Below are 12,339 nucleotides of genomic sequence, written 5' to 3'. Positions count from 1 at the left end.
TTTACTGAATGCTTATTATATGCCAGGCAGTGTTCTAAGTGCTTGAATTAAATGTATTAACTCATATAATTTCATAACAGCCACAAGGGGGAGATGCTTATTTTCCCATTTTACTGAGAAGGAAACTGAGGCCCAAGGTCACACTGTAAGTGCTGGAGCCGACGTCAGCATTAGGGGAAGCTGGGTGAAGGGGACACAGGAACTTTCCGTGTCTCTTCGCAACTCTTAGTGTAGATTTAACATTGTGTCAAAATTAAACGCCCCCCCCCCCCAAAAAAAAAAATAGAGTGCCTGCTTCCAGGAACGCCAATGCTGGAGGAAAGGTACACAAGCAAATACACCGAAGTGAGTGGTGAGAATTAGGCCACAAGGAACGCCCGGGGCTGAGGGGAGGCGGCGGGGGCTCCCAAGCCGGGGGGTCGCGGGCAGAACCGCTGCGCCCCCCGTGTGTCACGCAGGCCCCCGGCCCGTCCTGGACAACCAGGGCCTCTGGCCCCCGAATCCCCAGTGACCTCGGCTGCACCGACGTCGCTGGGCCCTCCTGTCACCCACCTGGAACTCCAGGCCGTAGATCACCGGCGCGTCGTCCTCCATGCTGCGGCGGCTCACTCACCTAAGGCCGGTCCCCGGAGCGGGTGCGCCCCACCTCAGCGTCCATTCATTCCCTCCAGCCCCGGCGGCGCCAAACCGGAACGCTTTCTGGCCCACCCCGGCTCCCGTAGGGCTCACTTCCGGTGTTTTCCTGATGAGTCATCAATGCGTTCCTCGCCGGCGGCCAATGGCGGCAGCGCCGGGCTTGTGCGCATGCCCACTTGGCTCCCATCCGGGCTCTCAGCTCCCAGGCCCCGGAGAGTGGGACCGCGAGGGGAGGACCGGCCTGGGGGGCTCCCGCAGGGAGGCGGGGGCGGAGCGAAGCCGGCCCGGCCCGGCTCGCAGTTACGGCCGCCCGGCGGTCTGCAGCTGGGGCCCCTCCCTGCTCCATCGCCCCAGAGGGAATGGCTTCCCTGAGGCTGTGACGCTGTCGTTGGACGGCTGGGTGCCGGGACGCATGCTTTGTAGGCACTGTCGTTAAGTTCTTCGCTCCAGCCTTACGGCTAAGGCATCATTCTTACATTTTACAGATGGGCCGCTGCAAATTTCAGTGACAGTTGAGGGCACAGAGGGGTTAAGTTGGGGGGCTAGGGTATGTGTCTGGCCTGTCAGACTTAGGTAGGCCGGGACCAGGATCCTTAAAGTCAGGGACCGGGCTAGTTCATATCTGCAGGCGCCAGGCGGTGTGTGTGGGGTGGCCAAGGGATCGCAATGCCAGGGCTGGGGTGACGCCTGACATCGAACCACTGGCATTGTTTGGCAGCATTTGCCTCTGTAGGGAGCCTGGTGGGAAGATCCTGGGGTCATTGGATCTCCAAGGACTGTCATGCTTTAGAGGTTGCCCCGCTCAGGCAGTACTCCCAAAGTGCCTGCCTTGACATTAGGCAATGCCTTTGGCAGACAGGAATGACATTGCATGGAGTCCCAAAATCCCCATAGCTGAACCTCCTTCACTAACCTGGGTCCCATAGGTTTCCAGGACCATGCACCTCTCCTCCATCTGTGTGACCATTTAACTTTTCCCTCTTCCCTTGATCTTTGTTTCAAATAACGAGGTATGGAATAGGTATATAAAAAGATGTTTGATATCGCTGATCATCAGGGAAATGCAAATGAACCACAACGAGCTATCACCTCACACCTGTTAGAATGGTTGTCACCAAAAAGTTAAAAGTTAAGTGTTGGCAGGATTGGAGAAAAGGGAACCTTTGTACACTGCTGGTGAGAATGTAAAAGGATACATCGACTATGGTAAACAGTATGGAGATTCCTCAAAAAATTAAAAATAGAGCTACCATATGATCTCACAATCCCACTTTTGAGATCCGAAGAAAATGAAATCCCTATCTTGAAGAGATATCTGCACTCCATGTTCACTGCAGGATTATTTGCAGTAGCTGAGACATGGAAACAACCTAAGTGTGTGTGAGTGTGTGTGTGTGTGTATGCACACACTCAGCAAGGGCTCACTGCCTTATGCCCATAGAAGACAACACTATGGTACCAGCTTTTGAGAAAAGAATGATCTTTATTGTGAGGTTGACCAGTAAGGAAATGGGAGACAGGTCTCAAATCAGTCTCCCCAGTCCAAGGTTCGGGGTGAAATTTAAGGGGTTAGGGAAATTTCAAACTTGAAAGCTGATTGGTTAGCCTCAAATCAGTCCATATAAACTACCGGTGCTGCTGGAAGCCAGATTTTCCTTATTGAAAGATTTCTTGCCTCATAAAGGGCTCCAGTGACATTTCTATTTGAGTTCTGTAGACTGAAGATTCTTTGGGGGTCATCCTGGAGACACGTGCAGTGCTGTCTGTAAAATAACTCAAGGTTTGATTAAGCAATATAAGGAGAATAAGCAGTTTAAGCTGGTCAATGTTTTTTAACATGCTTTTTCATATATATAATGAAATATTATTCAACCTTAAAATGAAGGAGGTCCTGTCGTTTGTGACAACATGAATGAACCTAGAGGACATTGTGCTAAATGAAATAAGCCAGTTACAGAAAGACAAATACAGTATGATTCCACATACATGTGGAATCTAAAAGAGAAAGTTGAAATCATTGTAACAGAGAGTAGAATGGCGATTACCAGAGGCTGAGGGGTGGGAGAAAGGGGAAATATTGATCAAAAAATACAAACTTTCAATTATAAGATGAATAAGTTCTGGAGAGATAGTTAATAATAATGTATCCTATACTTGATAGCTAGTGGGAACATACTATAAGGCACAGGAAGCTCAGCCCGGTGCTCTGTGATGACCTAGATGGGTGGGATGGTGGGAGGTCCAAGAGGGAGGGGATATATGTATACATACAGCTGACTCACTTCGTTGTACAGCAGAAACTAACAACATTGTAAAGCAATTATACTCCAATTTAAAAAAATATACTATAATTGAAATTTGTGGAGAGTAGATTTCAAGTGTTTTCACCACAAACACAGAAAATGGGAAATAAGTGAGGTGATGAATAAGTTCATTAGTTCCATTGTGGTCATCATCTCACAATGTATAGATATATCAAAACATCACGTTGTACACCTTAAATATATACGATTTTTATGTCAAAAATAAAATATTTTTTACATCTTTATTGGAGTATAATTGCTTTACAACGGTGTGTTAGTTTCTGCTTTATAACAAAGGGAATCAGTTATACATATACATATGTTCCCATATCTCTTCCCTCTTGCATCTCCCTCCCTCCCACCCTCCCTATCCCCCCCACTCTAGGTAGTCACAAAGCACCGAGCCGATCTCCCTGTGCTATGCAGCTGCTTCCCACTAGCTATCTATTTTATGTTTGGTAGTGTATATATGTCCATGCCACTCTCTCACTTTGTCACAGCTTACCCTTCCCCCTCGCCAAGTCCATTCTCTAGTAGATTTGTGTCTTTATTCCTGTCTTATCCCTAGGTTCATGACATTTTTTTTTCTTAGATTCCATATATATGTTTTAGCATACAGTATTTGTCTTTCTCTTTTTGAGTTCACTCTGTATGACAGACTCTAGGTCCATCCACCTCACTACAAATAACTCAATTTCGTTTCTTTTTATGTGCCACATCTTCTTTATCCATTCATCCGATGATGGACACTTAGGTTAGATATCAAAACATCATGTTGTACCCCTTAAATATATACGATTTTTATTTGTCAAAAGTAAAATATTTTAAATCATTAAAAAATAAGAATAAAGAATTGGCTGGGTCTGGTTTGGCTTAGTTGTGCTCCAGCGCCTAGCGCTGTGCCTGGTACTTAAGCTGGATAGGAATCCTTGGATGAACGAAGAGATCTGGGTGGTTACACCAGAAATCAAGGAAGCAGAGGCACAGACGTGGGCATCCTATTCACCGGCACCGTTTGCCTAAGATTAAGTTGCGGCGCTAAGGAATGTAGGATCTTCATACTGCTGGATTAAATCCACCCAGCTATTATTCGTATTCTTATTACCATTTTTATCGTTAATGTGGTTACACAGTAGTACAGATGCATGGCAGGAAAAGTTGAAAATACATATAGGCACAAAGACAAATCCCTGAAAATAAATGTTTCTAGGGTGATTTGGCCAGGAAAATAAAGAGCTTAACCATCTCCCTTCCAGCTGCCCCTCTGCCACAGGTTTGCTTGTCGCCTCTGAGGGTCACAACGATTTCCCTCCCCAGTCCCAGGGAAGGGCTGAACTCCCCCCACGCATGCCCCGCCCCCGATTCTCACCTTGGGGCCCACACCCCGCCCACCAATGCATGAACCGGAAACGCTCCGGGCGCTTGGCTCCTGCACTGGGCATGCGCGGGAGCAGGCGCGCGCAGGCGCAGAAGCCGCAGGAGGCGCCGATTCCAGTCCCTCCTTCCCGGCTTCCTCTACCCTTCTCCTTGCACTCTGGGTTACGGCTGTAGGTGACCCTTTCTCCAACCCCAGGGGGCCGGTGGCAGGTGAGGACAGGGCCCGGGCTGTAGGGAGGGGGTCGTGCTGTCCCTAACCGCAGCCCCGCCGGCCCTCAGACACAGTCCCCCGGGGGTCTTCTCTCCGGGTCTCCTCCCCGGGGTGTCCTCCCCGAGGTTCTTCTCCCCTGGTCTCTCCTCTCCGGGCGTGTCTCCTCCCCAGGGTTCTCTTCCCGGGAGTTCTTTTCCCCGGGGTTTCCTCCCCGGGGGTCTCCTCCCCGGGGGTCTCTCCTCTCCGAGGGTGTTTCCTCCCCGGGGTCTCGTCTCTGTCCCTCCTCCCGCCAAGCCCAGGCTGGTCCTGCCGGGTCCGCAGCGCGGGCCTTCCCTTCCGGGGGCGGCCGTTGGCTGCACACCCCCGGAGCAGCCCCCAACGCTTGGCACCGAAAGCTGGGGAGGGGTCTGCGGCCCAGGTCCCAGCCGTGGCCCACAGTGACTTCTTAGTCCTGGTTTACTCTCCGGCAGGTGGACGTTGACAGTGACTCGCCCGACCAGACTCAGTATTGTGCGGGCAAAATGCGGTGGTTTGTGTAAAAGCATGTAAGTCTTGTAAATGTTGGCTGATTCCTTCCAGGACAGCATCCAGGACAGAGCTGACTGATAAGAGTGCATATACTGGGAAGATTTGAAAACACTTTTATTGTAAAAGAGCATAAGGCTCAAAGATGTGCTTTAAAATATGCCTGTTTCCCTCACCCTCATCCACAAAAGAGTTTGACCCCAATGAAACATTTCCTTGGACCTGCCATATCTCTTTATAGCTACTGGAAAACACTGTATTTAAATACTTCTTGTTTCTTTTCGTCAATTCAGAAGGTTGTACTGGGTGGCATACAGCGAGTTAGGGCCCCTGTGTGATGGGCTGGGAGAAGGGATTGAGGACTTCAAATAGGATAAAATTCACCAGTCCGCACATCCAGTGATTTCAGACAGGATCTTCACCGTTCCAAGACTGTGTTACCACTCTGCTTCGTCATTAAACTTATAATTACTGTGTTTAAGTGCAGCTCATCACAGTTTAAAAAGTTCCTGTGCATCCGTTGCTATTTAATCTTCATTATCCCAGTTTACAGTTGAGGAAGCCGAGGCTAAAGGATTAGGCCATTTTCAAAGGTCACCTTATTTATCAGTGAAGCTAAGACTCAAGCAGTTACTCAGAGCGCTTTGTGCCTCCGCCTGCGGCTCTCGGTCACGACCTGTCTAGGAGCCTTACAAGGAGAGCAGAGGCAGAAAAACTTGGAATCCTGTCAGCATCAAGTATTGGTACTGTGGCTTTGGGCAAATCACTCGACTTTCTCTGCTGTATGATGGAGCTAATACTTTGTGAGTTGATCCTAAGGATTAAATATGATAACTCATGTAAAATGCTTGATCTGTGGTGGGTGTTCTTTACGTGGGGCTTTTATAAATATGTGCTAATTAGATTCCTACCTCATGGCATAGTTCTTTCATGGAAATACAGTTTACATTATTGCAATCTGGTAAAAGATTTGTAATTGCAGAGTCTTACGTCCAGAAAGGGAGCCTGAACAGCAGTAGTTTTCATTATTCTTAGTGAATTTAAATCACTTAAAGTTAGTACTTGAAAAATATTTTAAGGCATTAATTAAGCTCATTGTGCAAAGAACTCAACTGGACAAAGAGAAAATCCGATTTCTTTGCTAGCATTTTGGTGCTGACATAGGCTTAAAACCATGTCTATGATTTCATAAAATTCATTAAATCAATAGTAGGAGAAGCAAAGATTTATATCACATGCAAATCAAGGACAGATTCATATGCTTTTCCATTTTTAGATTATGAAATGTAAAGACTGCATGTAACATATATGGAAAACACAAAGTTCAAGTGCAGACCCGACACCGTCTTCTGTCACTGGTGCTGCCAGTGGCTTAGACTCTCATGTGTCCCTCCCCCATCACACCTCCCCTTGCTGTCACTTCCAAGCTCCTCCCCAACCGAATTGGGTGTTATTATCACCTTGTTTTTGTGTTTGTATTCCTAAAATAGTATATTGTTTCATTTTCATGTTTTGAACTTTATATGGAAAATCATACTGTTTATTTTTCTACCGGTTCTGGGTGCAGAATTAGATGTGTGAGATTCAAACATTGTTGCATTCACTATAGGATGGCTCATTCGTTTTCACTGCTGTTTAGTATTCCATTTTTGAATATACTGCTGTTTATTTATCATGGTGCCTATGGGCAGTGGTTGTTTCCAGATTTTTTATTTTGGGGGCTTTGAAAAGGGGGCGGCATTTTGTTTCTATTTTCTGTTTGTGACGGTCACGGTCATAGCTTTTGGTGCCCATGTGCAGGAGTTCCTCCGTGATACATAAGTAGTGGGACCATTTTTGTCTCAACCAGGACTCTTGAGAGTGAAAAGAGGTGCTTAATTTTACTTCAGCTATGGGTGTAAAGTGGAATCATTCTAGAAAAATCAAGTTGTATGGCTGTTGAAGTCACAGGACACATGCTTGTGAAATGTGTATCCCTTTCACCTTGTTCAAATCTTTGTGCAAAATATTTTTCTGTTGGATCGTCTATAATCCTATTGATTTGTAGGAATTTTTAATGTCATCTTGATATTATGAAGTCTGACAATATCAAGTGTAGGTGAATGTGTTGAACAAGAAGACTATTTACACACCGCTACTAAGTGTGTAAATTGGTACAACCACTTAGTAAAGCAATTTGGCGTTATCTGATAAAGAGGTGTATTCTCCATGAATGACCCACTGCACACGCTTAACTTTTAATAATGTCATGAAGGAGTTTTCGCACGTACAGCAGGAGACATGTACAAGAATATTCATAACAGCACTGTCTGTAGATTCACAAACCTAACACCTCAAATATCGATCAACAGAAGAATAGATATTAGGCTGTGGAACCATCACGCAGTAGAGCATCGTCAGCAAAGATGAGTGAATCACAGCTTCACGCCACTTACAGGGTTGGGTCTCAGGTTAAAAGTGGGGAGGGGAAACTAAGGAAAAAACTGAGAAATCTAACACGTCTGAGGAAACAAACGTGGAAAATTAAGGAAAAACAAGGATGTGACAAATCTCAGAATATTAGCCCAGAAAAGGAGGGGAAGTGGGTGTTATAAACATTGTATCCACTCCAGTTTAATAAAAGTTGTTTATAGAAAAGGGGCCTTCAGAAGAGTCAGGGAAAGGAGCAAGAACCTTCTAAGGTATTCCAGTGAAAGGAGTCAGAAAGCCGAGATGGAGCTCGCACCGCTGTCCCGTTCCATAGACAGCCCTCTTTCCTGGGGCCAGAGCGGCGTGTGTGTCACAGTTACTTAGTTTCCTCTCTGTTATCTCCTTGAGAGCCAGTAATGTAGCCTTAATGTAGCTGGTGTCTGAGACACAGTGGCGCTCGGCGAGCAATGATCCCTGACTTGCAGGGCGTCTCAGCCCAGTCCTTTGGCGATGTTTCTGATAAGTGTGTAGTTTCCATTCAGAAATTAAGGTAAACAATTTAATTTTTACTCTGGGCTGGGTAACATCTGTGTAAACAGTGTCACTAGGAAACAGGTGACATTGATTTTCTAAATTAGATTGGATTAGAAACGAGGTTACTGGAGAGAATCAAAACATAGTTACAGACTTAAGCATTGACTTGAAAGAGCGTTCCTCTTAGCTTTCTTCCTTTCAGATGATTTCTTTAAAAACAAGAATTTTAGGTGAGTTGCTAAACGCAGAATTGCTTGTCAGAGTTTTATTCCTTGCCAAGCTGTTCTTCAGGAAGGTTGCATTCCCCTTGCCAATAAGTAAGTTTCCCTAAAATTCCCCAGAGTTGTCACTTCTAAAACTCTTTGCCTATTTCACAGGTCACATTTTTTAAAATCATAGTTTCAATCTGGGTTTCTTGAATTATTGCTTAAGGAGTTGTTTCTTGCTGTAATGATCCAGTCCGCATAATGAATGGGTCTCAACAGTGATGAGTCTTCTCTTATTGCGTTGCCTGGTGAGAAGCAGCTCAAGGTCATCTGTGCACAGTCTTTCCTAGGTCCCCCCATTTTAGTCTGTCTTTCTCTGTATCTTGTAATACACACCAGTTAACCTGGCAGTGACTTCTGCTTACTTTAAGAGTAGACTTTTCTCCACTTTTCCCTGAATATAAAGAAAGTATCTGTGTGATTTTGCCAGTTTTGATATTACTCACCTTCTCCTGTAATTGTATGTATTGGGCCTTATATCATACCGTTTTTCACAGGTGTCCGTTAACGTAGTAACGGGGCATCTGGCATTATCATCTGCACTGTTTTTATTCCGAGAAGGGCCCGGTTAACCAGCAGTGGTTCCCGGCATCTCCCGGGCACTGTGTGGGCGCGGGGTACTTGAGTCCTCAGGGGTTTAGTCAGGGGCCCTGCTTCCATTCCTGGTCAGATGAGTCCCATCACTTCTCTGGTTCTTAGTGTCCTCATCCGTATTTTAGGGCAGCCGATGCCTGTCTCGTCTGGCTGTTGCAAAGGTTAAACAAAGTCATTGCCGTTCCGTGGTCTTCCTGCTTAGTCTTCATGTCCTGCCTGGGGAGGACCAGGGAAGAGCCTTACACGTTGGGGTTCGTCCACTCTGATGTTCCTGAGGCAGCCTCCCATTGGAGCTGTGAAACATTACAAGTATAGGGGCTTTCGTTCCTTTTCATTGTATTTTTGACTTATTTATAGCTAATAATTATTAAGTGAATATGTAGTAAATGGGGAATTAGTAACTGACTGTGCTGGTCAAGAAACTTCTCCAAAATGTTTAACTTTGAACCTACTTTAAAGTAATCTTGCTTTTGGATCTCAGGGTGGTCCAGGCTATAAAAGGGAAAGAGAGCTAATTTGGAATACTGTGATGAAAGTGTTGACAGAGAAAAAAGTAATCTTATCTAGAGACCAGCTGAGTATAGTTACTTTTTTTGTTTTTTTCTCTTTTGATACAATTTTTAAAGGTTACAGTCCATTTACAGTTATTACAAAATATTGGCTATATTCCTCGTGTTGTGCAATCCATCCTTGTAGCCTGTCTCATAGCCAGTGGTTTGTACCTCTCACTCCCCCACCTCTGTATTGCCTCTCCCGCTCCCTGCTGGTAGCCACTAGTTTGTTCTCTGTACCTATGAGTCTGCTTCTTTTTTTGTTATATTCACTTGTTTGTTGTATTTTTTAGATTCAACAAATAAGTGACATCATACGGTATTTGCCATTCTCTGACTTATTTCACTTGGCATAATGCCCTCCAAGTCCATCCATGTTGTTTCAAATAGAAAATTTTTGTTCTTTTTTATGGCTGAATAGTATTCCATTGTGTGTACGTGTGTGTATGTGTGTGTGTGTGTGTGTGTATGTATGTATATACACACATACATACATACCACATCTTCTTTATCCATTCATCTGTTGAAGGACATTGAGGCTGCTTCCATATCTTAGCAATTGTAAATAATGCTGCTATGAACATTGGGGTACATGTATCTTTTTGAATTAGTGTTTTTTCTTTTTTTGAATATATACCCAGGAGTGGAATTGCTGGCTCATATGGTAGTTCTATTTTTAATTTTTTGTGAAACCTCCATACTGTTCTCCACAGTGGCTGCACCAACTTACATTCCCACCAACAGTGCAGGAGGGTTCCCTTTTCTCCACACCCTTGCCAACATTTTTTGTGTTCTTTTTGACGATAGCCATTCTGACAGGTGTAAGGTGGTATCTCACTGTGGTTCCGATTTACATTGATGATTAGCGATGTTGAGCATCTTTTCATGTGCCTGTTGGCCGTCTGCATTTCCTCTTTGGAAAAATGTCTGTTTGGTTCTTCTGCCCATTTTTCAGTTGGGTTGTTTGATTTTTTGTGTTGAGTTGTATGAACTGTTTATATATGTTGGATATTAATCCCTTATCAGTCATATCATTTGCAAATATTTTCTCCCATTCAGTTGGTTGTCTTTTCCTTTTGTCAAGGTTTCCTTTGCTGTGCAAAAACTTATAAGTTTAGTTATTTTTTATTTTTGCTTTTTTTTCCTTTGCCTTACAAGACAGATACAAAAACCTGTTGCTGCAATTTATGTCAAATAGTGTTCTGCCTGTGTTTTTCTGTAGGAGTTTTATAGTATCCAGTCTTACATTTAGGTCTTCAATCTACTTTGAGTTTATTTTTGTATATGTTGTTACTATAGGCTGAAGTAGTCTTGTCTTGGGAAGGCTTGAGGGCAGAGGCGGAACTTCAGCTGCGTCTTAAAGAATGAGTAGGGTTTAAAAGGCTGAGACCTCACACCCGTTAGGATGACTACTGTCAAAAAGACAGAAAATTAGCTAGTGCTAGTGAGGATGTGGAGAAATGGGAACCGTTGTGCACTCTTGGTGGGCATGTAAAATGGTGTAACTGATGGAAGATAGTTTGGGTAGTTCTTTACAAGATTAAAAATAGAACTGCCACATGAATGATCCAGGAATCCCACTTCTGGGTTTTTACCCGAAAGAGTGGAAAGCAGGGTCTCGAAGAGATTATTTGTACACCCATGTTCACAGCAGCAGTATTCATAGTAGTCAAAAGATGGAAGTAATCTAAGTGTTCATCAACAGATAAATGGATAAACATAGTATGTACATACAATGGGATATTAACTTGGCCTTAAAAATAAGAAAATTCTGGGACTTCCCTGGTGGTCCAGTGGTAAAGAATCCACCTTACATTGCAGGGGACGTAGGTTTGGTCCCTGGTCAGGGAACTGAGATCCCACATGCTGTGGGGCAACTAAGCCTGCACACCGCAACTACTGAGCTCACGCACCTCAACTAGAGCCCGCGTGCCACAACTACAGAGCCCACGCGCCCTGGAGCCTGCACGCCACAACTAGAGAGAGAAAACCCACACGCCACAACTAGAGAGAAGCCCGCGCGCCGCACTGAAGAGCCTGCACGCCGCAACTGAGACCTGACACAGCAGAAAATAAATAAAAAATAATAATAAATCGTTTTTAAAAAATAAGGAAGTTCTGACATAGGCAATAACATGGGTGAACCTTGAGGACATTGTGCTCAGTGATACAAGCCAAACACAAAAGGACAAATACCACGTCCTTCCACAAATACCATATTTAGGGTCCCTCCCTAGCGTAGTCAGATTCATAGAGACAGACAAGAGAATGGTGGTTGCCAGGGGCTGGGGGAGCGGGAGATGGGGAGTTAGTGTGTATTTATTTCAGTTTTGCAGGATGAGAAGGGTTCTGGAGATGGGTGGTGGCGATGGTCGCACGACAAACTGTACTCTATGCCACTGAACTGAACAGTTCGCGGTGATTGCGGTGGTAGATTTCATATCATGTGTCTTTTACCACAAAAAGAAATAAATGGCTGGAGAAACGGAGGCTATTGAATTTTAAACCATTTGAATATGTAGCTGATCAACTGATAAACATTTTTAGCCGACTTTTATTTTTTAAAGCAGTTTTAGATTCCCTGCAAAATTGAGAGGAAGGTGCAAAGGCTTCTCATCTCCCTGCTGCCCCGACCCAGGCAGAGCCTCCCGCGTTATCCACATCCCCGCCAGATGGTGCGCTGGTTACAACCGATGGGCCTGTGTTGACACATCATAATCACCCAAAGTCCACAGTCTACGTTGTCTCTCTCCTGGTGTGGTACATTCTATGCATTTGAACAAATGTATATAGTGATGTGTATCCACCATTACAAGGACACGAATTCACCATTTTTATAAATTCAAAAACAATTTCAGTAAGATCAAATCATCGTAATAGTAAGTGAGATATGAGCTGATGAGGTTGGTGTGTATTTGTCTTTGTTTCAGGTG

The 12,339-nt window shown here is 44.6% G+C and overlaps 1 protein-coding gene across 1 annotated transcript in view; it reads right to left on the bottom strand.

Annotated features, from left to right (window-relative positions):
• EIPR1 (EARP complex and GARP complex interacting protein 1) overlaps window positions 1-729 on the bottom strand; it is a 90,583-nt gene extending 89,854 nt beyond the window's left edge. Inside the window, exon 1 of the mRNA XM_065891273.1 lies at window positions 553-729. Within this exon, the coding sequence (XP_065747345.1) occupies window positions 553-594 (42 nt within the window). The 5' untranslated portion in view covers window positions 595-729. The remainder of the gene's footprint in view (window positions 1-552) is intronic.
• Between the last annotated feature and the right edge of the window lie 11,610 nt (window positions 730-12,339).

The sequence above is a fragment of the Phocoena phocoena genome, chromosome 14 (assembly GCF_963924675.1).
Source record: "Phocoena phocoena chromosome 14, mPhoPho1.1, whole genome shotgun sequence".
Lineage (NCBI taxonomy): Eukaryota > Metazoa > Chordata > Mammalia > Artiodactyla > Phocoenidae > Phocoena > Phocoena phocoena.
This window is presented reverse-complemented; position numbering and strand designations above follow the sequence as displayed.